Source organism: Anolis carolinensis, chromosome 3, assembly GCF_035594765.1.
Source record: "Anolis carolinensis isolate JA03-04 chromosome 3, rAnoCar3.1.pri, whole genome shotgun sequence".
Classification (NCBI taxonomy): domain Eukaryota; kingdom Metazoa; phylum Chordata; class Lepidosauria; order Squamata; family Dactyloidae; genus Anolis; species Anolis carolinensis.
Genome location: NC_085843.1, coordinates 140,034,133 through 140,047,001, shown reverse-complemented (window position 1 = coordinate 140,047,001; position 12,869 = coordinate 140,034,133). Strand labels below are relative to the sequence as shown.

The window sequence follows — 12,869 nt, the reverse complement described above, 5'->3', positions numbered from 1 at the left end:
TCCACTACAAACAGCTGGGCAGCTGAAATATGTACCAGCTGGATATTTTGCCTTTTTTACTTGGCCCAATAAAAGTATTATTTTGTGGAATTTGGATTTTGGTATATTTTGCTGTATGGCCATCATGGCTACTCCTGAACATGTAAATCTAAGTGGCTGCAACTTGGGGATTCTATTTGCTAATGTACAGATTGTAATATCTTGGGAGAGGGATGGGACTTCTGGATCCTAATAGACAGAACTGGATTACAATTTCCAGCTTCCATAGCCAAGAGATCTGCTGGGACCTACAGTTCAAAAACATTAGCCTAGGCAAACTATATTCTAGATCCACCTCTGTCTAAATTCTGCACCAGAAGGATGAAAATTGCTCATTTCATTGCATTAAGGGATGCACCTTATAATTCTTTCACATCTGGGAGAAGAAAGAAACAAGCCTAGCCTGTTAAAAGATTAAAATAAAACAAAAAGCTGAGATAATGTTCAAGAGTCTAAACTCAGTAGCTGAATAAATTTTATTAATTCCACTGATCACACTAAGTTCAATTTGTTAAACATAATTTCCACCAGTCACCAAAGGGCTAACCTAGTTGCCCCCACTCAGGCAAGTTTCAGGACTTCAGAAACCATGGCTCCAACCCCATCGAAAATCTCATGCAAAGGGGCCTTGCACATGAATGCGCAAGTGGTGACAATCTTGTTAGCAGAATCAACATGGGCTTCATGCACATCTTTGGAAATGTGCTTGCATCCAAGTTCTTCTATTGCAGCTGCTGTGTCCGCATCAGGAAATCTACAAGAAAGTAAATCGAAAAACTAGGCTTTCCTTACACAATAGGAAACAAACAAGTTATAGCCAGACTCTTTGTGTGACTGCATTGCCATCAATCTAGTTATTTGCTGGACTGTGGTTTAAAAAATCTAGAATTATGGAGAAGCCTCTCCCGAAACTGCAAATCCCAGAATTCCACATTATGTTGCCTATTAAGACCCACATGCAGACAGGTGATACACCAAATTGCCAGCTATTTGCTTACCTTCCATCTACATTTTTGCTGTGGCCAACAGTGACTTCACAGCCGGGGAAGATTTTTGCTGCCAGCACAGGGGAGATGCAGCACAGGCCAATGGGTTTCTTTGCACTGTGGAAAGCCTCAAGGGTGGACTTCACCAGTTCATTCACAGAGCAGTCCTTCCCTTTCACAGCCCAGGAACACAGGTTCTTAGCTACTCCAAAGCCCCCTTAAAGGAAAAAGAACAGAGAAAGACTCAATATTGGGAAGGCGGGGGGGGGGGGGGGAGGAGGAGAAACACCACTTTTTAAAATTTCCAGAAATGTTAAACCTCTATATAATCTATAATGCTATGACCAGAACTACCAGCGAATCAGCTTGTCAGCATCATCACTCTCTGTCCCACCATCTTGTGAAATAGCCTCATAAGAGAAATTTGCCTGGCATCCATCCACTTGGTACCATTTAGATGCCAAGCTAAGACCCTCTCCGTCTGCAAGGCATCCAGACCTTGGTGTGCATTGCTGTCTTTGCTTTTAGTGCTTTAATTTTGTTGTTGGCTCTTAACAAGGCTGACTTATACATGAGTATATACGGCATGTTTCCACATCATTTATAGTCGCCGGCATGACTGCATGGTGGCCAGCATGACTGCATGGAGCGCCCTTACCTTCCCGCCGGAGCGGTACCTATTGATCTACTCACATTTGCATGTTTTCGAACTGCTAGGTTGGCAGGAGCTGGGGCTAACAGCGGGCGCTCATTCTGCTCCCGGGATTTGAACCTGGAACCTTTTGGTCCGCAAGTTCAGCAGCTCAGTGCTTTAACACACTGTGCTACCAGGGGCCCCATAATAACAATAACAATAATATAACTTTATTCTTGTATTCCGCCACCATCTCCCCGAAGAGACTCTGGTTGCCTTACACACGGCATTAGTGCCAAAAACAGAACATAAGATAAAAACACAATTTAAAAATACAGTTGAGTAAAACAGATAGACATACTAAATAACAACTTAAAACTCAATTAAAGCAGCGCTCATCAACCAATAGCAGTAAGCTACTGTAAACGGGGCCAGGTTGTAAACAATCGCACAGGGAATAGGATTAAGTACAAAGCTGTAACCATGGGACGAGGGCATGGGATGAAGTGCAAGGCTGCATAACAATTGCGTAGGTCAGCTAGGAACTAGGCGATCTTAAGCCCGGGAAAAAGAACTACAACAAGGGCAGAACAGCCCAAAATTAGAAGCACTCACTTCATTGCATGCCCTTTGAATTACATTAAATTATAATTATATTTTGTTTTTAATATGCAATTAATAAGTCTTTGGTAGATTTGCTGTTGATCAATAACTCCCCAAATTAGGTGCACCACAATTATTTTCTTTGAAATTCCTCAGTTTTTCAAAGCTGTTTAAACTAACTGACAAATAATACTACAGAGAAAGCTAAAACATATGCAACGCAGTCAGAATCCGATCCCCTCATCTTATTATGATCTTCAATTCATCCCTATATGAGATTTGCAGCCCCAGATCATATTTAGAGATTACCAGGCTTCTTAACACTTTGAGGAGTGAACAGTTGGCAAGTTCCTTGACTTGTTTTATAACAGTGTATCCCCAGACATAAGCCATTGTCTGACTGAGTTCTGGGGGGTTTGCTCCAGCAAAAGCATCACAGTAGGAATGAGGATCCCTCTGGTCATCTGGCATAGAGATGGAGAAATGGGCAATGGGAGAAGGGGCTTGGGCTAGGCCACTCTTCAAGGCTACCCATTTCCCAAACATGTTCCATGGATATTTAGGGGGTAATCCCACCCTTCCTTCATCTTGATGGACTCAGGCACCCAACTCCCTGCAGGATTCAAAGGGGATGCCAAGCCATTGAGGAACACGTATTGTTCTTTTGGGAGTGTTGTCGCACTGGGACACAGCACTGGGAACTCACCTCCTATCCCCTTCCATAACACTGGACATATTCCGCGAATGCAAAACTGTCAAAAACAAGCATGCAAAGACTAAAGGAGTTACCTGTAAAAGAGCTCACCTGGGAAAATGACAGCATCAAATTCGCCAACTTTCAATTCAGCCAAATCCTGGATGTTACCTCTTGCAAGGCGGGCACTTTCAACTAAGACATTTCTCTTTTCTTCACTTGGGCAACCTTTTAAATGATCGATCACATGCATTTGTTCAATATTTGGTGCAAATATCTTTACCTGAAGAGAAAACAAAACACAAATAAATGACAAACAGGCACACTGTATAGTGAACAGAAAACTAACTACATAGATTCATGCACCAAGATCAAGCAGGGTTTTATTTTTTAATTTTTTAAATGCAATCAAGATAATAATCGCTGCAAGCATCAAAATTGAGGTTTTCTGAATTTAAATGTCTCAATATATAGTGAGAGAAAACCCTTAAAATTCAATCAAATGTGCCCCTACAGTTTATACGTGCCTGTTATTTTAAATGTTGTCTACTGAACTGATTATGGGATGTTGTGCACCTTCTAGTAGTTTCTGATATGACAATCTATTATATATTGTATTGCTGTAACTGTTAGCTGCTTAGGCTCTCCTTTTTTACAGAGACCAAGTGGGACACAAATAATTATTGTCATCATTGTTATCTATCCTGGAGTTTTCTTGGCAAGATTTGTTCAGAGTGGGATTTGCCTCTGGTGTTATCTGAGGCTGAGAGAGTGAGACTTCCCAAAGTCACCTAGTAGTTTCCCCTGGCCAAGTGGAGGGAGATGCAAACCCTTGTTCCCAGTGTGGTAGTCCAATGCTGAAATCATTACACCAGACTTGTACTATAATGGCAGTGTAGATGGGGCCTCAGACATGAACCTCACAAGTTCTGCGGGACAACTTCCTAAGGCTGCAATTATTTTTAAATCGTCTGGGAGTGAACACAGTAAAGCTAGACTCCCAAGCAAAATACATAGATAGGGCTGTTCTTGCCAAGGTATCAATTTTTTCCCAATCCTATGGGAAGAAAAAACAAAACAGACCAGATGTATTTTCTTCAGGAAGTTTTGTGAATGGGAGTACACACATACACATGGTTCTTTTCTTTCTACAGAACTGATTTAAAAGTAATCCTATAACTGTGTTGTCAAAAGCTTTCATCGCAAGAATCACTGGGTTGCTGTGAGTTTTCTGGGCTGTATGGCCATGTTCCAGAAGCATTATCTCCTGACGTTTTACCCACATCTATGGCAGGCATCCTCAGAACTTCTGAGGTTTGTTGGAAACTAGGCAAGTGGGGTTTATATATCTGTGGAAGGTCCAGGGTGGAAGAAAGAACTCTTCTCTGCCTGAGGCAAGTGTTAATGTTGCAACTGATCACCTTGATTAGTACTGAATATCCTTACAGCTTCAAAATTTGGCTGCTTCCTGCCTGGGGGAATCCTCTGTTGGAATGTTCTTTCAAGGGAACCATTGACAGTATAGGGAACCTGATAAAGAAACACAACCTACAAACTATCTACAAACCCATTAAGAAAATCCAACAAATGCTACATTCAGCAAAGGACAAGAAGGATCCTCTCACCTCTGCAGGAGTCTACCGTATACCATGTAGCTGTGGACAAGTCTACATAGGGACCACCAAACGCAGCATTGCCCAGACACGAATCAAGGAACACGAAAGGCACTGCAGACTAACTCAACCTGAGAAGTCAGCCATAGCAGAGCACTTGATGAACTAACCTGGACACAGTATATTATTTGAGGACGCAGAATTGCTGGACCACTCTCACAACCACCATGTCAGACGACAAAGAGAAGCCACTGAAATCCACAAGCATGTGGACAATTTCAACAGAAAGGAGGAAACCATGAAAATGAACAAAATCAGTATTAAAATAAACTCTAAAATTGAGACAGCAAATAAAGAACAACACTCTGAAAACAGGGTAATTCCAGGCATGAAACAATCAGGGCAGCTAACACCTCCCAACAAAGAATTCCCCCAGGCAGAAAGCAGCCAGGCATTGAGACTGCAAGGCTATTCAATGCTAATCAAGGTGGCCAATTGAAACATTCACACCTGCCTCCCACTCTGGACCTTCCACAGATATATAAATCCCACCTGCCTAGTTTCCAACAGACCTTCTAACCTCTGAGGATGCCTACCATAGATGTGGACAAAACGTCAGGAAATAATACTTCTAGAACATGGCCACACAACCCAGAAAACTCACAGCAACCCAGTGATTCTATAATTATTTTTGCAACTTTCTGTGTACTTCATTGCAACCATTGAGTTAATCTAAGGAAGCACACTGTAAAACGCAGTTTTTGCTATCACTTTCTGGCTTGGTCATTGCTGAAGGATAGCAGCAACTGGGCTGCTTTGGGGCCATGGTTTTAGACTTTGTCCTCTGCAAAGCCAGGCCTTGTTCACTTAGTCGAAGCTCAACACTCTCTTCAAGTTTCCTTGTCCATTTTGCGACCCTTCTTGAATATCTTGACCTGTTCAGGGCGGATAAATTGGGGGCCTAAGGTACTTTCGCCCTACAGGGGTTTGGGACTTCAACTCCCAGAAGCCTCGGCGGCTTGGGCCAATGACGGGAATTCAGGAAAATGAAGTCCAAGCCTCTCGGGAGGCCATGCTCGGAGGAACGCCGCCCGGGGCCTCACCTCTGCTCCGGCGCGACTGAGATGGACCAGGGCGGCGGAGGCCTCGTGGATCTCGCTGCCATCGAAGACGCCGCATCCGGCCAGGACCACCGCCACCCGCCGCCCCGCCATCGCTTTCTCTTTCTTCGCCAGAGGGGAAGCGCGCCCCCTGCTGGCCCCGCCCAAGACCACGCCCCCCTCGGCTGGTTATGTTAGTCTGCAGTGCCTTGATTAATTTCTCGGGGATGTGCGTTTGGTGGTCCCTATGTGGACTTGTCCACAGCTGCATGGTATACGGTAGACTCCTGTGTGTGACAGTAGTCCACGTACTGCCTTGCCAGAGAAAGAAGATATGTGCCATGCAGGTGAACAACAAACAATCAGTGGTTTATTTTCCTTAAATCCAGAACAAGACATGTACACTGTGCTCAGTTGCACCAACTCACATAATATCCTTTCATGAGAGATCTAAAATAGTCATTCCTTTGTCCATGTGGATCAATTCCTTCCAGCAGCTCATGAAGCAAGAGCGGGCACGGGAAAACTAAGGCCCGGGGGCCGAATGCCCCCCCCCCCCCCCCCCGTGCTTACCTCAGGCCCTGCTCATTTTCTCTGTCCTCTCAGCATAAGGACATGGTGGCCTACTGAATCCTTATACAGAAAGGATGGGGGAGGAAGGCACGCAGCAGCTGAGAGCCCTCTGGAGTGCTCTCAGCCACCGCATGTCTCTCCTGTTAAGGATTGTAGATGATGTTAAACAGAAGCTCTTATGTCCACCTGTGAACTAAAGTCACCCCGCAGGGTAATGATGTGCCACTCAGCTTTATAGAACAATTAACAGGAACTTTACTGACTTCAAAATGATCAAACGGAGCAATAATATTTACAATAGTCTCTCTTATTGCGTTGTCGAAGGCTTTCATGGCCAGGATCACAGGGTTGTTGTATGTTTTCCGGGCTTTATGGCCATGTTCCAGAAGTATTCTCTCCTGACGTTTCACCCACATCTATGGCAGGCATCCTCAGAGGTTGTAAGGTATGGAGAAACTGAGCAAGGAAGGTCTATCTGTGGAAAGTCCAGGGGTTTCTCTCACCCTGGATTTTCCAGTTATATATAAACCTTCCTTGCTTAGTTTCTCCATACCTCACAACCTCTGAGGATGCCTGCCATAGATGTGGGCAAAACGTCAGGAGAGAATACTTCTAGAACATGGCCATACAGCCCGGAAAACATACAACAACCCAGTCTCTCTTATTGCTTACAGAGAACAGTAGGAATAGTAAATAGTCCTTTTAAAGTCCATAAAATTGCCTCAATGCCTTAGAAATAACAGGGCCTCTGAGCTGGCAGTCATCTTCTCTCCCGGCTGTTTCCAGTCAGCATACACACACTTACTCTCTGAAGTAAAACCTGCTCAAACCGGTTCCCCAGTAGCATGGCAGAGAAACTGCCCAATTCCTAGCTGTTCGCAAGCTCAACCAATCAGCTTCTTACACATACTTTTCCAGTTAACCCATCCATAATGGTGTCTTTACTGTGCCGTCCGCCGGACAATAAAAAGCTATAAAACTGAAACGTGCTGTCCTTTATCCGGGCGAACTGCAAATCCCTATAAGCTGTCCTATAGATATTGAACGACTGAGTCTGGATAACTTCAAAAAAGGATGTTTATTCATACAAGGTTGTAAACCTGGCACAGATCTTAAAGTTGCAGAAAATGAAACAAATTTCTATAGGTTTTAGTTACAGAATTATCCCTGGTTCCAGAAGGCAAAGGTGATTATAAAACCACTATACCCTAATCACGCTGCCTATATTAGAAGGAGAAACTCTTTCCTTCCCTATCTTTACAGCAAAGATTAGTTCTAGAAGCGATGGAATAACTCTGCTCCTCTAACTAGATTTCCTATTCCAGATCAATATAATTCAATACTTATCTAATTTGGATAGGCTTAGATTGGCCTGATTTTGAGGATGATTTGTCCCAGTTAGCCTTGCACAGCTCCAGCACGTTGGAAGACTATAGCCAGAATGAAGCTCCAAAATGGAGACTAGACCCTGGTAAAAAGGGCGGTCCTAAGATGTTGCACTCTTTGACCAATCACTGCAAAGAAAACTGCAGCCAGCTCTTGCAGATTCCAAGCCACCTTTCCTAGGCCTTTGCAGCCAGAGGCTCAAACAAAATGTAAAGGAGGGAAAATAAACAAACGACCAATAGGTAAGGCAAACCATCGTCCTGGGGGACGGAACACTCCCCGCTAAATTCCCAGGATGTGGGAATTTACCAATCAAAAACATACAAACACCTTTGTATACACAACAATACAACAGTATAAAACTTTAAACATCTCCAATAAGCAACACGAGGTCACTAATTGGTCTGTCCAGGACAGACATTTTGTCCTTACTATGAGTCTTTACTTGAACTTTTCTAACCTTACCGTCAGGGCAAGGAAAGGTCTTTAGTATAATGCCCATAGGCCAGGCATAGCGGGGCAAGTCTTTGTCCTTTGGCAACACAAGGTTTCCCACCTTGGCATTGTCCTTTGGGGTTTGCCAGAGTCTTCTGGTTGGAAGCTGGCTTAAGTATTCGGCCTTCCACCTCTTCCAGAAGTGGTTGGCTAAGGTCTGCACATGCAAAATTGGTGCCACAGTCCGACCAAATTAACTTAATTGGCCCTCTGAGGGCTACAAACTTTTTCAAGGCATTTATGAATGATGAAGTGTCCATTCCCTCTGCAACCTCTATATGGACAGCTCGTACTGACAAACAAGTAAACAAAACCGCACATCTTTTGTTATTTACAACACCACCCCTGGTTTTCCTAGTGACAACCTCCCAAGGACCAAACACATCGATTCCCACATGGGAAAAGGGGGGGTCTGTCAAAGTCCTGTCCTGAGGTAACTCAGCCATCAGCTGACTCTGAGTCGCCGACATTTGACACACTTAAAAATAACACTGCTGACCAAACTTTTAGCATTTACCACCCACAGGCCTTCATTTCTAAGGGTCGCCTCAGTCAGAGTTCTACCTTGATGATGGATTTTCTCATGGTAGTGACGAACCAACAACAAAGCAATATGACTATTGGGGGGTACAATGATAGGGTTCTTTATACACACTTTGAGTTTAGCCTTAGCTAACCTCTCACCCACTCTTAAAATGCCCTCTTTATCCAGAAATGGGTTCAGCTCACACAAGAAACTCCGGCTGGGGGTGTTAAGCCCTTGTTCTAACCTGGCTATTTCTAGACTAAACTCATGCCTCTGAACTGGCCTGAGTATTACTCCCTTAGCCTTCAGCATGTCCTGAACTTGCAAAGGCTGACTATCTTTGCAGACTAAGCGATGTATGAGCCTAGCAACTGCTCTCTGAAGACTGTGCCACTCTGAAAAATGCTCAAAGCGGTGTAGTTCCAGGTAAGATCTTTGGCCTGTCTTGATTGCAGTGGTGGTCTTGCAGGCTGTTATTTCTGGAACAGACTCTGGTAATTCTATGCTTTCCGAAGGCGAAAAGACCAACGGGAAGTAGACATCCGCTAAACATCGGGGACCCATCAACCAACTGGATCTTAAAACTCGTTGAGCTGATGCTCCTCTAGAAGCGATGTCGGCTGGGTTGTCATTTGTGGCAACATGATGCCACTGGCTAGGTGTGGAGCTAGATAGAATGTTGTTAATTCTATTTGCTACGTACACTTTGAATCTTTTGGTTGTATTGTTGATGTAACCAAGCACAACTGTACTGTCCGTGTGGAAATGGACATCTTGAAACAAGTCTCTTATCTCTTGCTGGATGATGCGCCAGAGCTGGACAGCAAGAACTGCTACACACAATTCCAGCCGGGGTATTGAAGTTCCCATAGGAGCTATTTTAGCCTTTGCCATGATGAATCCTGCGTGACAAAAAACTCTGTCCCTTTGTCGCATGTATGCCACAGCTGCTATAGCTTGCTCAGAAGCGTCACAGAAGATGTGAAGTTCTGTGGTGGGTTCTATCATCGCCTTGCAGGGAACAAATTGTCTGGGAACTGTGATGGTTTCCAGTCCTTCAGCTTGAGAAGTCCAATTTGCCCAAGCTGCTTTCACCGATGGGGTCAGCTCTTGATCCCATCCTATCTTCTTCAGTGACCAGAGCCTTTTTTCTGTCACATGCCTGTTGTTTGGCAAAGTGGGTTTTTCTGCTTTAAAAGGCAGAGGGGCTATCCAATTTCCCTCGGGACTCCGGGAAACTTGAGAGTTCATGATCTCTAAAAACCACTGTTCATCTTTGGAAAGCGCTGTAGTTTCATCCCTTTCGGAGACCTCAAAGATGGAAGAATACTCTGGTGTTATCCCCTGACAATAGACCGAGATATGGCTCAAACAGCTATGCATTAGTGTGGGGCGACTGCCTTGAAGCACGTGCGCTTGACGAGTGCCCACCGACGATGGAGGGTGCATCCTATTTATGCACACTGGGCCTGTAACTGTCCAGCCTAGTGGTAGCAGCTGAGCAATCGGCGCCCCTGGAGGTCCCTTAACTTGGTCGTCCACATAGAACAAGTTCGGACAGTCCGCACCAAGCAGAAGGGCAATGTCCACATCTGGACGGAAAGCAGGTAAGGCGTTCTTCAGCCTTCGCAAGTGTGGATGAGCCTCCACAACTTCTCTAGTTACAATCTGTTTTTTGTTCCGAGGGATGGAGGAACACTCAATCAGGTCTGGCAACTTGAACTGTCTCTTCTGGTCACAAGAGGAAACAACAAAGCCGGATGCTATGCGACCCTGCAACTTCTTCTTCCCTACACAGGTGGACATGGTGTAGTCGACCGTCTGGGTTTTTATGTCAAACAGTTGGAAAAACTCTGGAGTCGCCAGGGAGGCGTCGCTTTGTGAATCCAAAGCCACGTAAAGTCTCTTTTTCAGCCAAGGTCTTCTGGCTGGATATACATCTGCTAGGCAGATGGGATGGCAGACTCTGAACTGGTGCACGTCAGAGCATAGTTCAGTACAGGCGACCGATGGAGCATCCTCCTGCATCCGTGACGCGGCCTGCATGTTGGTGGCTTCAGTAGATGACCCTTCTTTGGAAGACGTGTCCCCTTTGGCGCGGGAGACAGCGTCAGAGTTGTGCATCGCGGTGCAATGCTTAAGGCTGTTACACCTTGCGCATTTGACGTCCTCTTTGCAGTTGGATGCAAAGTGAAGAGTTGCTCCACAGCACCTAAAACATATGCCCAGCTTCTGTACAATCTGTTGTCTTTCTTTATAAGGCTTCTTGCCAAATTCCCGGCAGTTGGCCAAACTGTGAGGCTTTTGGTGAATGGGGCAGAGCACCTCCTTCACCTCTGACTTGGATTCGTTGGCCCTGTGCTGAGTTTCAACAGCCTTAACACTAACCGGTCTTTTGGCCTCTCTGGATGGTTTTTTCTCCACTTTAGGTGCCTTCTCTGGCTGGGTCCCTTGGTATAAGGTGGGGAGGCCCGTCTGTGGATCATTCCTTTCTCTGGCTGCCCTGGTGATGAACTGGACCAAATGAGAAAATGGAGGGTATGCCTGGGAGTGGGCCTCCTTGTAGTTGAAGACCTCCTGTCCCCAGCGTTCTTGCAAAGTGAAGGGCAGCTTGGTCAAGATCTGCCTCTGGGACAGGTGCTGATCGAGGCACTTCAAACCGGGCAGTTCTGGATTCTCCTTGGCCGACTCTAATTCCGCAAGGAGATCGCTGAGGTCCCACAAGAGTTTGAAGTCTTTGAGTTTTAAAGCTGGGAACCTTTGGAGCTTGTCCATAAGAGATGCTTCAATCTCTGTGCTGGCCCCATACCTCTGCTGCAACCTGGCCCAGGCCTTTTCCAGGGCTTTGTCGGGATCGGCTACGTGGGCTGCGTAGATCTTCTTAACTTGTGAGGATGAGGCTGGGCCCAACCATGCAGCCAGAAGAGTCAGTTCTTCCTCCGGCAATAACTTTAAGTCTCTGATTGCTCTCTGGAAGGTGGCCTTCCAGAGAAGAAATTCCTCAGGCTTGTCCGAAAACTTTTCGACACCCTTGTCCTTAAGATCTCTTCTGGGGCTTCTGATGATGGAGACAAGCTGGGACTCTGGCGTCGAAGGGAACAATTGAGGAGTTTGCTGTTGTGGAGTGGACTCCCACCGTGTACCTTGCGTCAACCTTTGGCCTCTTGGAGGGATGACATCGACCACTGACGAATCGATGGTTCCCTGTGCAGCTGTCTGTAGGGGCCAACTAGCGCTCGGCCTTGAGGCCCTGATTGACTGACCTAGGGTTTTAGCAGGAGGCACAGGTAGCTCGAGCAAGGGTGAGCTCCCCGCTATGACGCTCTGCTCTGCAGGAAACTCAAAAGTGACTTTGGGGCCCTGCTCTGGGTAAGGAGAGAAGTCTCCCTGTTCCTCATCCGAAAACTGACCGTACATGCTGCCAAGGTGCGCAAACACTTTGGCAGAAGGGTCCTGTATTGGTAACTGGCTTACATTTTCTTCTGTGAGTGGCTCAATTAGGGCCTTGGCCAAAGTCTCAGCCCTTACCCTTTTGGCTGCGGCATCCATCTTTATTCTAAGCATCTCTATACGAGCCTGTTCTATTTGCATTTCGCTTTGTCTACGGGCCTGTTCTATTTGCATTTCGCTTTGTCTTTGGGCCTGTTCCATTTGCATTTCGCTTTGTCTACGGGCCTGTTCCATTTGCATTTCGCTTTGTCTACGGGCCTGTTCTATTTGCAGTCGTTGCTCTTCTTCTTTAAAGGGAAGGGTGAGATCAGCTGCCTTAGCATCAGCCTCCGCCCCCGCTACCTTGCTCTTTAGCTCCAGACGTGCAGCCTCCTTAATGTGCAAGGCAGCTAGGGAAGAGATGGCACTCCCAGCAGCAGAAGACTTGCTAGAGTGGCTGTGTTTAGACGATGCACGCTCCCTTAGTTTAGATACCTGGCTAGAGCGGTTGGACTTAAGACTAAGTGCCACAGCGGGTGATTTCAAAAGATTGGTCTCATGGCTGCATAAGGAAGCTAGGATTGCCCTCACCCTATTTTCTTTCTCATTAGTGTCAGCTAAAACACTCCCTATTTCTAACTCTGAATCCTTGGCGTTAATGCGCTCGAGGACCTGGACTATCTTAGACACTAAACCCCTCCAAAGACCGAAGGCTTCTTCGAGGTCTGTCTGTAATATGGCTGGCACCCTTGTGATACCCAAGCTCTCTATTCTGTCCATTAATGTTGTGA

The 12,869-nt window shown here is 45.8% G+C and overlaps 1 protein-coding gene across 2 annotated transcripts; it reads right to left on the bottom strand.

The window, feature by feature from the left end:
• Positions 1 to 497: 497 nt before the first annotated feature.
• Positions 498 to 5,828, bottom strand: LOC100561299 (glutamine amidotransferase-like class 1 domain-containing protein 3, mitochondrial). Of its 2 annotated transcripts, none has more exons than XM_003218678.4 (4): positions 5,673 to 5,828; positions 3,068 to 3,239; positions 1,038 to 1,242; positions 498 to 793 (listed from the first exon to the last, which is right to left on the bottom strand). In XM_003218678.4, exons 1-4 carry the CDS (start codon positions 5,781 to 5,783, stop codon positions 601 to 603), a joined length of 681 nt encoding a protein of 226 aa, XP_003218726.1. In that variant the 5' UTR covers positions 5,784 to 5,828; the 3' UTR covers positions 498 to 600. The 2 variants fall into 2 exon arrangements, with proteins under 2 accessions (XP_003218726.1, XP_062831631.1); XM_062975561.1 differs by lacking the exon at positions 5,673 to 5,828 and adding an exon at positions 4,740 to 4,762.
• Between the last annotated feature and the right edge of the window lie 7,041 nt (positions 5,829 to 12,869).

Bases quoted from the DNA above. Each gene is read 5' to 3' on its own strand.
- LOC100561299 (XM_003218678.4), bottom strand. From the start codon at position 5,783: ATGGCGGGGCGGCGGGTGGCGGTGGTCCTGGCCGGATGCGGCGTCTTC. The intron at 3,240-5,672 runs GTGAGGCCCCGG...TTTTCTCTTCAG, and splicing joins TCAGTCGCGCCGGAGCAGAG to GTAAAGATATTTGCACCAAA. The intron at 1,243-3,067 runs GTGAGCTCTTTT...TTTTCCTTTAAG, and splicing joins TGATGCTGTCATTTTCCCAG to GGGGCTTTGGAGTAGCTAAG.